Source organism: Chrysemys picta, chromosome 15 (assembly GCF_011386835.1).
Source record: "Chrysemys picta bellii isolate R12L10 chromosome 15, ASM1138683v2, whole genome shotgun sequence".
Classification (NCBI taxonomy): domain Eukaryota; kingdom Metazoa; phylum Chordata; order Testudines; family Emydidae; genus Chrysemys; species Chrysemys picta.
In genome coordinates, this window is record NC_088805.1 from 4,470,207 (window position 1) to 4,483,170 (window position 12,964).

The 12,964-nt window shown below is 56.7% G+C and overlaps 1 protein-coding gene across 1 annotated transcript in view; it reads left to right on the forward strand.

The window, feature by feature from the left end:
* LOC135975829 (polyubiquitin-D-like) overlaps positions 1–9,677 on the forward strand; it is a 21,921-nt gene extending 12,244 nt beyond the window's left edge. The window contains exons 6-7 of the mRNA XM_065568509.1: positions 21–94; positions 9,606–9,677. Of these exons, the coding sequence (XP_065424581.1) occupies positions 21–94; positions 9,606–9,677 (146 nt within the window). The remainder of the gene's footprint in view (positions 1–20; positions 95–9,605) is intronic.
* Positions 9,678–12,964: the final 3,287 nt, after the last annotated feature.

Here is a 12,964-nt window from a genome sequence, read left to right on the forward strand (position 1 = left end):
GCCCCTAACCCTAACCCCAGACATGGATGAGGACTGGCCCCGAGTACCCGCTGCGGTTTACCCCAAGGAGCCGGAAGAGGCCTGGAGGCCGCAGGTACCAAACCCCGGGGAGGCAGGAAGTAGCCCAGGGGCAGCCCGGGAGCTACTGGCTGCAGAGCGCGGCGCGGCTCAGTCGGCGTGTTGCGGCTGGATCCCCGCCGACGCAGGGGCAACCAATCCTGCCCCTGCCAGCGCCTTGGGCTGGGACGCGGGGGAGGAGGGTGGGACCGCGTCCCCCTGCCACCCCACCCCGGGTGGCTGACCCCCTACACGGTGCAAGGAGGCTCTAGCCCAGGACAGGAACTGTTTGTTGGCTGGCCACCGGGGCCCCGCCCAGGCTAGAGCCAGCCCTGTCAAGTCTGTCTGTTTGCTGGCTGCCAGGGTTCCACCCAGGCCAGGGCCCGCCCTTGAAGTCTGGTTGTTTGTGGGGTGCTTGGGCCCCGCCCAGGCCTGAGCCACCCCCGATACAGTGTGTTGAGGGGCTGACCACTTAAGCGACCTCAGCCCAGCAGCACCGGCTCTACCATTTTTGCTGCCCCAAGCAAAAAAAAAAAAAAATGCAACAACGCTCGGACTGCCAAAGCGAGCAAAAAGAAAACCAAAAAAACCCCCCAACCACTTGGACTGCTGCCACCCGAACTGCCGAAGCAGAAAAAAAACCAACAACAACGCTCGTACTGCCGCCGCCCGAACTGCTGAAGTGCAAAAAACAAAAAAGTCGCCCGGCCTGTGCTGCCCCAAGAATGGACGGAATGCCGCCCCAGGCATGTGCTTCCTCCACTGGTGCCTGGAGCCCGCCCCGCAGCCCAGGCCACAGCCTGGTTGCGACAGCTGATCGCTGAGGTGGGGCAGCTGCTCCACCCCCATGCAAGAGGGCACTAGAGTAGGCCAGAGCGGCTGCAGAGGCTGGTAGCCAATCAGAGAAGGGCCAACTGAGAGCCAATCAGGGCCGAGATTAGAGCCAGCCAATCAGGGCTAAGCTAGGCCCTATATAAAGGCTGCCCAGGCAAGCAGCAGGCAGTATCCCCCAGACCTTGATGGGAGAAGGTCTGTTCTCAGAGCAGGAGACTAGCATCTCCGAAAGAGCAGTGCTGGGCAGGCTCAAGGGAGCATACTACAGCTCCGGTCCAAGACCTGCCAGACTGCGGGCCCTGTCAGAAAGGGCCTAGAGGAGAAGTGGCCCAGGGACAGTTGGACAAGGGGAGAGCAGGGAGACTGCCACTAGAGGATCCCTGGGTTTGGACCCAGGATAGTTGGTGGGCCTGGGTCCCCCCGTTCCCTCTTGTACTGCACCTGGCCATGTGGTGGCTGAGTCAAACTGCAACTGGCCCTTGAGAGAGGGGCTAGACTTTGGGGGTTTTGGTTGGCCACTGAGGCATGTGCAAGGACTGTTGCTAACCTGCTTCCCCCCTCCCTGCCGGAAGGAGATGAGGATGGATTAGGGGGCACTGCTGGAGGGAAGTGGCCTGAAGAAGGACACAGTCAAGCGAACTAGGCAGATTGTGCCACATGAAGAGACCAAAATGGTGGATAAAAGTGACTTCTATTGTAGGGCCTGGGTGGCTCGGCCTGCCGAACAGCAGAGGGAGTTGTTCTGGCTGCTGTGGAGGTCGGCACCCAGACCAAACAAGAGATCCGGCACCGAGGGCGAGAGGCCAGGAACGCTGAACTGCTTCGCCTGTAGGTGACAGGGACACTAAAGGAGGGAGTGTCCCTCCTGGGAGGGGGCAGAGAGGCCCCACCCAGAAAAGGCACCCCCTGTGAGAGTAACAGGGGGGCCCCCAGCTTGTTGGGTCTGTGGGGAGCCAGGGCACCTGAAGAGAGAGTGCCCCTACAGGACTCCCAAGGCCCGGGCCAGCCCAGAAGGAAGGGCTAGGGCCCAAACAAGCAGGAGTAGGGATGTGTAGGGGGAAGACCCAGAAAGTGCTTCCACTACCACCAACGGGGACATTTAAAGAGGCACTGCCCCCTGAGGCAGAAAGGGTGAGTGTCCGAGACAAGGGCTCGGTCAGAGACCAGCCACAGAGAAGAGGTGGTGAAGACGGAGGCCCCTAGAGAGAAAGGGGCTGGGGCAGAGAGGCCCCACCGAAATGAGGGAAAGGGATGCCCTGCAGGCCCCACTACAAAGGAAGCTGGGGCGATAGGGACCCCTTTCCTCCCCTCCCCCGTGAGCATTTTTTAAGGGGGAGGGTTTGTGGTGGGACGGCTGCCCCACCCCCATGTGAGAGGGAACTAGAGTAGGCCAGAATGGCTGTGCAAGCCGTCAGCCAATCAGGGCCGAGATTAGAGCCAGCCAATCAGGGCTAGGCTAGGCCCTATATAATGGCTGCCCAGGAGAGCAGTAGGTAGTCTCCCCCAGAATTTCATGGGGGAAGGTCTGTCTCCAGAAGAGGAGACGAGCATCTCGGGCTGGGCAGTACTGCGTCTGGCCATCCGGTGGCCGAGACAAATTGTAACCGGCCCTTGAGACAAGGGGCTAGACTTTGGGGGTTGCGGTCGGCCACCGAGGCAGGTGCAAGGACTGTTGCTAACCCCCGCCCCTTGAATGGGGTGAGGATGGACTAGTGGGCACTGCTGGAGGGGCAGTGGCCTGAAGGGCAGTGTCAAGCGGTGAGCAACACGGCTCCAGATGCCAACGGAGGACAAGAGACGGATGGGACGCTGGCAGCAGAGGGCGTTCCCCATCAACTGAGCTAATTCCCAGAGCGACCAGCGGGAGGTGCCATGCTGGTGAGTCCCAACCCCGTCAAAACCACCCAGCCCTATTGTGGGCCCACTGCTACCCTGCAGACTCTGGTCAGGACCAGACTGGGCCAGCTGGAGTGGCCTCCCTCTGATTGGGAGAGCGAGAAGGGGAAATGGAGCCCCCTGGCACTCACAGAAACTCTCTCCCCTCTCTGTGGAGCAGGGTTCTTCCCTCTGCCCCCCAAATTCCTTCATATGGGGCAGGACCTCTTTCCTTTGCACCCACTCCCCTCCCCCCTTTCCTTGGTCTACCCCCCTCCCATTCCCGCTGCGCCCAGGTAGAGCTCTCCCTGCCCTATATGGTGCAGAAAAGCCCTTGTGTCAGGGCCAGAGCCCCACTGGAGCTCGAAAAGTTCCACATTTGAGGAGGCGAGGATGGGACAGAGTCTCAGGGCTAGCTTCATCTCTTGCCCTTTATTCTCCCCTTGGCCCTTCTATGGGGTCTCTGGGTGTGACAGGAATAGGAGCCTCCTTCCAGCTGTCTTCCAGGCCCTGGGATCTGGCACAGCCTCCCAGACGGGCGCTTCCTGTAGCTGAGCCACGTCAGGGAGCAGTGGGGACAGGTCACCTCATCCCAGCAATGCCGCTCTCAAAGAGGCTTAGATGGAAGACCCCAGTCCCTCATGGAGGTAAGAGCCATTTACTTCTTGGGGCGTGTGGGTCTCTTGGGGGAGAAATGGTATCCCCGATGCATAGCCTGGCTGGGAGCTTTCCCTGTCCCTGGATCCCAGCCCTGATACAGAGCCCTGTTTCTCATCATGATATCCTCATTTTATTCTCAGAGGCGGTGTCCAGGATCCTGGAGACTGTTTCCTGCTGCAGGAGGTTTGAGCGGGGAGAGATCACTCACTGTCACGCCCCAGGGGTCTCCAACCCGGGTCTGCAGGGTTCATGGGAGCAGCCACACTCCAACCCTCCACCTGGAAGCCTGCCGAAAATTGTTTACCTCGGACCCATGAAGTTCAGCCCCAGTTTGAGGCTCCACTCCTGAGGTCCTATTGGAGGAGTCCCAGGAAAGCTCCCTGGCCCCCTGGCCCTGAGTAAGACAGCAGCAGGAACACGAAGCTGACTGAACACCAGGCCTGAACCGTGCGCTGCCTGGTTCTGCTGCCGCTCCCCTGGCTTGATTTCCTGGCATCTGAGTTGTGGTGGTGATCGTACGTTTGTCTTTTGCTGCTGATCTTCCAGTCTCCTGACCTGGCTGACTCTCCACTCCTGTCATGTGAGTGTGGACTCTGGCTCTGACCAGTAGGTCTGGCTGCCCTTGACCCAGCTGTGACATTGACTTTGGTACAATGTATCCAATGCCCCTTTCTGATCTCCAGGAAGATACACCAGTCCCTGGGCTCCCAAAGTCCCAGTTGCCTGCTATTCAAGGGCTGAGGGGTAGTGCTTGTATCGCCCCACCCCCACCTCAGCTGCTTTTCCTAGGGGAATCTCCCTAGAGCAGAGGAGAAATCTGCTCTTCTCTTAGGATCAGTCCCACCCTGGCCTCAGCTCGGCTACTTTGTTGACCTGGGGTCAGGCACCAATTTTGAAGCCCTTAGCGTGGGGGTGGAGGTGGGAGCAGAGGCTGAAGCTCCAGCAGTTTCCACCAAAGAACACCTCCCTGTCTTTCTATGGTCCGGCTAGGGCTCCCCATCCATCCTGGAGCTGAACACCAGATGGGAGCTGATGGATTGTCCTTGGTGGGCCATCTTCTTGTGTCTGAGAGGGCCAGGAGCAGATGCACCACGCCTGGCCAGGACCAGGCTAAACAGCCTGTAATGCTAGGTGAGTCAAACCATGGCCACAATACAGACCCCCTGGGCATCCATGGGGACTGAATCTGGGCCTTTCATAACCAAGAGCACAACTCATTCCAACTTGAGTCATGATGCTGGTGACCCCTGCCAGCCCCTCTGAGGTGGGTCAGTATTATCCCTGTTCGCTGGGGCATAGGGATAGAAAGCAACCGGCTGCAAGGTCACACACGACGTCCCTGACAGAGGCAGGAAGGAAGCGTGGGACTGATACCAGTCCAGCTCCAACCACTAGACTCCACCCATTTCCAAAGTCAGAGAACCCAGGAGCCCTGACTCTGACACTAGGCCTTAAATGACAAGACCAACCTCCCTCCCACTCAGGAAGCCATAGAAGGGACCATCTGCTGAGCTCCCCTTGGCAATGCCGCTGTCAGAGACCATGGCTAGTGGGTGCCAAGTGCTTGAGCAGGGAACTGCTTGAGAGCCTCCTAGAGACTCGCAGGTGTTTGACTGTGACCCTCAGGGAGCCGTGGCAAGAGCCTCTCCGGCTCTAACAAAGGGTTTCTGTTCTCCTAGACAGTCAGCCCGTGAGGCCAGTTTGCAGAATGTGGAAGAGCCCTTTGGCGAGGCTTTGGAGGATTCACCATGAAGGTAGCAGCAGCGGCAGTTCCTGGGTCCCCATGGGCCAAGCCTCAACTCCTGACACTCCAGGCTAATCTCCCGCTGCTCTCAGTGGGGCCTGGCTTTAGCTGCTGGGCCTGTGAGCCTAGACCAGGGGTCTCAAACTCCAATGACCACGAGGGCTGCATGAGGACTAGTTCATTGGCCCGAGGGCCGCATCACTGACACCCCTCCCCCCTCGCTGCCCGAGGGCCTGCCCCCAGAAGGGGCAGGAGGGGTGTGGCAGGGGGCTCAGGGCAGGGAGTTGGAGGGGTGAGGCAGGGGGTGCAGGGTGCAGTAGGGGGCTCTGGGCAGGGGGTTGGGGTGTGGGGTGCAGTAGGGGTGGGGGGTTCAGATGGGGCTCAGGGCAGGGAGTTGGGGTGCAGAAGGGGGTTGAGGTGCAGGCAGGGGGCTCAGGGCAGGGGGTTGGAGTGTGGGGTGCAGGCGGGAGTGCGAGGTGTGGCAGAGGGTTGGGGTGCAGCAGGGGGTTAGGGTGCAGGCTGGGGGCTCAGGGCAGGGCGTTGGGATGTGGGGTGCAGGCGGGAGTGCGAGGTGTGGCAGAGGGTTGGGGTGCAGGAGGGAGGCTCATGGCAGGGGGTTGGGGTGTGGGGTGCAGGAGGGAGTGCGAGGTGTGGCAGAGGGTTGGGGTGCAGGCAGGGGGCTCATGGCAGGGGGTTGGGATGTGGGGTGCAGGAGGGAGTGCGAGGTGTGGCAGAGGGTTGGGGTGCAGGCAGGGGGCTCAGGGCAGGGGGTTGGAGGGGTGAGGTAGGGGGTTGGGGTGCAGGCAGGAGGTTCAGGGCAAGGGGTTGGGGTGCAGGGGGCAGGAGGGAGTGTGAGGTGTGGCAGAGGGTTGGGGTGCAGGCAGGGGGCTCACGGCAGGGGTTTGGGGTGCAGGATGGCATTGGGCTGTGGCCTGGAGCCGCTTACCTAGAGAAATAGCCCCGCAGGCCGCGTGTTGGAGACCCCTGGCCTAGGCCGAGCACTCAGGGATTCCCATCCGCCTGCTCAATGGCGAATGCAGCCCCCCAAAGAAGGGAAGAAGAGTGGAAGTGAAAGAGTAAAACTGGACCATCCGCTGAGCTGCTGCACTCAAGTGAGCAGAGCCGGGGCGAGAAGAGGGAGAACTCGAAGGTGGCTGGCGGCAGTAGGGAGGAGAAGCAGTTTGGGAGCCAGGAGAGGAGAAATAAATAGTTAATGACAAATGCTGCCGGCTCTCTCTTGTGTGCTGAAGGGTTGAAAAGGGGTCTCTTTACTATCAGGCTAAACTTTCAAATAGCTGTGTATGGGGCGGGGGGTCTATAAAGGTAAGAGGTCGCTCTAGGGGCTTGAAGTCCCAGATTCTGGGGCTATTGCCTCCTTCTACCAGCTGATCTCAACCCAGCAACTCCCACAGGTGGTAGCAGTAGTGAGCTCTTGTCCTCCTTTTCTGGGCTAGCCACCAGAAAAAGGACACGATCCATGTGGCCAAGGAAAGAGAGAGGCAGTGTTGCCTGTTACCATGGCTCTTGTGAGTGAACACGGCAGGTTACGCTGGACTAGGTAGGAGCCACATGTCTCCAAACTTGCACCTCCCGAGGCTCCAGAGACTTCGCTCCCGATCCCAGAGCGTCCTCAGAGTCCTAAAGCACCAGATGGGTTCTGGCCTCTCCCCCCACCTCAGCAGTCCAGAAAAAGTGATTTGTAGACATGTTCTGTGTCCTCTCCTGCCACACTCCCCTGTTGGCAACTAATGCAGTCACCGAGTCCAGGCTCGGTGACAGGCATTGCTCTGGGCTGGGACAAGCAGGAGGACGTGAGCTACAATCGATCCCCCTGTGCGTGGGCTGAATGGGCAACCTCTCTCCTGCCATCCCTGCTTTCCAGCCCACAGGCAGTAAGGAGAAGGTGATGCACTTACCCCAAAGGTGGGGGTGGGAAGAAGCAGAGTGAAGAGGAGATCAGAGCACCATCCCATAGCATTCCTCCTAGAGTCTCTCCAACCACCACCTGGCTCCTTCCTGCCGTAGGCCGCGGCCCCTAGGTTCCACAGGGACTTTCTGAATTAACCCTCTAGAAAGCTGCCTCTGGCTTCCTACAAGCTCTCACGCGGCCTTGTCACGGGAGGTAAGGAATAAGGTCCTGCCTCCCCCAACTGCTCGGGGGAATCCTCTCCGAGAATCAGTGCAGGGCTTTATGCAGCTCAACAAACAGATCCCTTTGTGTGGTGTTGTCAAGAAGCTTCACCCCCCGCTTGGCAGCTCTTTTTAGAGCAACATTAACTCCCCCAGGGATTTCTGCCCTAAATGCTCCAGGCCTGAGGGAAGGATTCTGTGGAAAACAGGCCTTTCCCTTGCTCCAATCCAGGTTCTGCTGTTCTGATGCTGCAGAGGCTTGAGGGTTCCTGGCGAGCGTGCCGCAACGCCAGCAATCCCATGGGGCCTCAGCCCTCGGGACATGTTCTCCTTCTCCCCCAGCACCTTGCAGTGGAGGGAAGAAAGGGACACGGGAGATGGAGTCTCTCACTGCAGGATGGGTTATCCGTAAGCCAGGAACACCAGTGTGGACGCAGGGGAATGCTGTGCTGTGGTGTATGTGCCCTGCAGGATATCACTCGTGAAGGGAAGCAACACTGCTCTTGGCAGCGGAATCTGGGCAATAAGGAAGAGGAGATGGAAATTCTCCCTGGGGAGGGGAAATGGGGAAACCCGGGGGGACGATGGGTATGTCGCTGGTTACAGCCCACTGAGGTAGGGGAGAGAGGGTACAAAAAGTGGTGGGCAGGGAGGTGGTTCTCAAACTCTGGGTCAGGACCCCAAAGTGAGTTACAACCCCATTGTAATGGGGTCACCAGGGCTGGCTTAGACTTGCTGGGGTCTGGGGCCAAAGCTGAAGTCCGAGCCCCCCTGACTGAGGGGGAAGCCAAAGCCTGAGGGCCTCAGCCCTAGACAGTCAAGCTCGGGTTGCAAGCCCCTTGTCTGGGGCTGAAGCCCTTGAGCTTCGATTTTGGCCTCCCCACGCAGGGTGGGGGGATTTGGGCTTTGGCTTTCCCCCCACACCCAGGGTCGGGAGGGCTCAGGCTTCGGTCCCCCCTCCTGGGGTCGTGTAGTAATTTTTGTTGTCAGAAGGGGGTCGGAGTGCAATGAAGTTTGAGAGCCCCTGCATTAGACACATCATTACCTGTTTTACGTTCTTGGTTATTGAGAACCCCGGACCTCGAATGGATAGGGATCAAGCTGGACACAGCCCAGCAGATGAACCGGTGGGGGGCTGGCACCATTCACTGAATCCAAACCAGAGAGCAGGAAATGTTTCTCCTTTTGCACCTGTCTATGACTTGTGGGAAGAAATTAGGTTAGCCCGGGGGACTTCCTACTGGGAGACAGACAGGGGCGGTCTCACGTAGCCAGGAGTAAATCGTCCTTGGCCATTTAAAAAAATTATAGATACTTTTCTAATACAAAGTTTTGTGCCCAACTAGGAGTGACTCTATTGTGGGCCTCCTTGTGTTGGATAAAGATGAACTGATCACTGGACTGGATGTCCGTGGTTGCTCTGGGGCCAGTGATCATGACTTGACTATTCAGTAAGGACCAGTATCCTTACTGGTTTGGAACAAATTGATAAATTAAACAGCAATAAGTCACCTGTCCTTTAAATCAGCTTCACACCAGATGCCTGGAGGAGAGCTAATATGACACCAATGCATAAAAAAGGCTCCAGAGATGCTCCTGGCAATTACAGGCAACTAAGGCTAACTTCAGTACCAGGCAAATTGGGTGAAATTATAAAGAGCACAATTATTAGACACATAGATGAACATAATTTGTTGGGGAAGAGTGAACATGGTTTTTGTAAAGGGAAATCATGCCTCACGAATTTACTAGAATTCTTTGAGGGAGTCAACAAGCATGTAGATAAAGGTGATCCCGTGGATATAGTGTACTTAGATTTTCAGAAAACATTTGAGAAGGTCCCTCCCTTGGCTCTGAAGCAAAATGGGATAAGATGGAAGGTCCTCTCTGGGATATGTAACTGGTTCAAAGGCAAGAAAGAAAGGGTCTGACTAAGTGGTCAGTTTTCAGAATGGAGAGAGGTAAATAGTGGTGTCCCCCGGGGCTCTGTACTGGGACCAGTTCTGTTCAACATACTCCTAAGTGATCTGGAAAAAGGGGTAAAAAGTGGGGTGGCAACATTTGCAGCTGATACAAACCAACTCAAGTTAGTTAAGTCCAAAAGAGAGTGCAAAGTGTGACAAAGGGATCTCACCAAACTGAGTGACTGGGCAACAAAAAGGCAGATGAAATTCAATGTTGATAAATGCAAAGTAATCAATTACAACATGTCAGGGAAGATTCTAGGCATCAATGATCTGATCTTTGGGTTGATGGCGGTAAACAGATTCCCATAAGGCTCCCTCCCTCTCTCTCTCTTCCCAAGAGCCACCCTCATCTTCTCTCCCGTTTCTGCTCCCACATCCTCTGCAAACTTTCGAAGATGGATGCCTCGTGATGGCCTTCGCTCATGGGGATGTGGCCTAGTGGTCAGGGTTTCGTCCCTTTTGGGGGGAAGGGCGCAGCAGATGGTGGGGGAGCCCAGGGCCTCCCACTGGGCTCTGACCCAGGCTACTCTGGGGCAACACAAGGGGGTGACCCTTCCTAGCACCCCGCTATTGTCCAAAGTTCGCAGTTTATCACAGGAAGCTCTGAAGGGTGCTTGGCAAAGGGGAGTCATGCCATGGGGCGGGGGGTTGCAGAGGAGCAAGGGGGAGTCGTGTCAGGGGTTGCAATGGGGGGAGGGGGAGTCATGCCATGGGGCGAGGGGTAGCAATGGGGCCGGTCCCCCCCGCTCACCTGGAGGTGAAGACCTTGGAGCAGCTGACGGAGGGGCTCAGGTCGCACATGGCCCGGTACCCGAGGTCCCGCTCCCGCGAGCTCTCCACGTGCAGCGCGTACACGGAGAGCGCCAGCCCCAGCGCGCCCAGCACTAGCCGCAGAGCCCGCTCCCAGCCCGGCGCCGCTATCTCCTACTGCCACCACGCGCAGGGCATGGGTTCGCCCCCACTGGCCCGCGCACCTGCCAATCAGCAAATGGCTCCGGCCCATTGGCTGCCCCTTCAGGAGGTGGGATGGCAGAAGCAAGGGATTCTGGGACTTGTAGTTTTATGTACCAGTGGAGGAGAAGGGGGAGCTATGGTGCTTATGGGGAGGAGTCTAGTGCTTGGACCAGAGCCCTGGGGTAGTAGGGGGCTCCGGGGGCTATTTAAAGTGCCGGGGCTCCAGCTACCTCTGCCTCGGTCCTCTAAATAGCCATGAGAGCCCCACAGCTTCCCCAGGGCTCCGGCAGCTATTTAAAGAGCCAAGGTGGTAGAAGCAGGGGGGCCCCTGCCCTGCCTGCAGGCAGCCCCTGCTGCACCCCCTGCCCTGCCTCCAGCCCCGCACCCCCTGCCCCCACCAGCCCGTCTCCAGCCAGCCCCTGCCTGCAGCCAGCCCCTGCTGCACCCCCTGCCCGCACCAGCCCTGCACCCCCTACCCTGCCTGCAGCCAGCCCCTGTCTCCAGCCAGACCCGCACCCCCTGCCCACAGCCAGCCCCTGCTGCACCCCCTGCCCCAGCCAGCCCCTGCTGCACCCCCTGCCCGCACCAGCCCCACACTCCCTACCCTGCCTGCAGCCAGCCCCTGCTGCACCCCCTGCCTGCAGCCAGCCCCTGCTGCACCCCCTGCCCACACCAGCCCCGCACCCCTACCCTGCCTGCAGCCAGCCCCTGTCTCCAACCAGACCCGCACCCCCTGCCCACAGCCAGCCCCTGCTGCACCCCCTGCCCGCACCAGCCCCACACTCCCTACCCTGCCTGCAGCCAGCCCGTCTCCAGCCAGACCCGCACTCCCTACCCCCACCAGCCCCTGTCTCCAGCCAGCCGCTGCCTGCAGCCAGCCCCGCACTCCCTGCCTGCAGCCAGCCCCTGCTGCACCCCCTGTCCTGCCTGCAGCCAGCCCCTGTCTCCAACCAGACCCGCACCCCCTGCCCACAGCCAGCCCCTGCTGCACCCCCTGCCCCAGCCAGCCCCTGCCTGCAGCCAGCCCCTGCTGCACCCCGTGCCCTGCCCGCAGCCAGCCCCACACGCCTTGCCCTGCCTCCAGGCAGACCCTACCTCCAGTCAGCCCCTGCCCTGCCTCCGGCTAGCAATGTATGTAATATATAATTTTAATTTTATTTATATAGTTATGGAAAGTAAATAATACATGGAAGAAATGAAGGGGGGGGGGTTACGTGTTTTTTTTTAATCATCCCTGTTGGGGCCCCGCCTAAAATGTTCAAATTGGGCCCCGCACTTCCTAAAGCCAGCCCTGCATACAGTAATGTCAAAGTTCTTGGTTCAGGCTTTTATGTTGTACTTAAAGTACTGCACAGGATCTTTTCAGGGGGAATAAGGCAAAACGCCACATTTATTAGTAATACATGTATTCATTAACACTGTATTATATGCATATAATATATTACACTTACACTCACACACACACACAAACCCATTCCGTCTTGTTGTTACCAATTAGTTGCTCCCCTTAACTTCACTGGCCAGGTGAGTTAGATGGGGGAGGGGGTGGAGCCGGGCTTCTGCCGATCCGGATCGATGCTCCCATGTTGACAAGACGAGACCCGGGGTCCTCTGCAAGACACCTCACTTTTATAGCAGCTTTCCTCTTATGCAAATCTATACCAGATTCAAACTCTGTGTCTGTGTCCATTGGTCCTTTGTGCTGCTTTCTTTTGAGTGTTGTCCCAATGCTGCAAAGAGGGTGTTTCCAAAAGAAGGTGCTTGCTTCTAACCCCCGAGGCTGTCAGTATGTCTGCTTGTCTTTAATGAGCCCACTTGACACGTTTTATTGTCCTTGGGTCTGGCTCCCAGCCCCTCTCCAACAATTGAGGCTGTCTGCCTTCCATGCCTTGCTCATCCACACCTCATTCATTCAACAGGGCAATTGATTAAGAGGGGGGGGGGGGAGAGCTCTTGTTCTACTGCTAGCAAAAAGAAATGTTTCTTCTATCTTATTCTATCCTTAGGGGCTATAATATTATACCAAGGGCAATGCAAAGTTTCTAAATGAGGCCTTGATACAAAGTTCCATGAAAACAGAGGTCACACGTGGGTAGACCCACCACAAGGTTATATGAAGAGGCACAATGTAAAGTCATATGAAAATTATCAGAGATTGATCTACATTGTCCCCCTTTTGACCACTCAAGAACAATTCTTGAGTGGTCACCATATAAATCTTTTGTATTTGTTGCAAACAAACCAAACACTTATAACCAGGTGAATATAACTAAAACCATTACAATTGACTAAACACCAGATATAACATAAACACAAATGCAAACAATTATAATTATAATAATTGGAAATACAACAAAACCATTACCATTACAATAATAGGGTACATTGACAAACAAAATGAGGCCCAAGTTTGATGCTGCAATAGCCATCAAACAATAAAAGTCACTTTTTAAGCACACACAACAAATAAGATTTTGTAGGAGTACCACAGTTGTTATGCAAGCTTAAGCTGATTTGGACTTAAACTAACATTCAGTTGCCAAAATGTTGCAGAATTTTCTATTTTTAACAGTTGTTTTTAAGAGGTTTCTGGGGACCTAAAAGATGGGGCCATACAATTATGGGCCAAGGTCTTACAGGTTATGGGGGCCCAAGAACTACCCTTTAGGGCTTAGGGAAATAAAACCAGAGTGCATAGAGGAAAGTGTGGAATTAACAATACAAGCAAATGTAACTAACAATA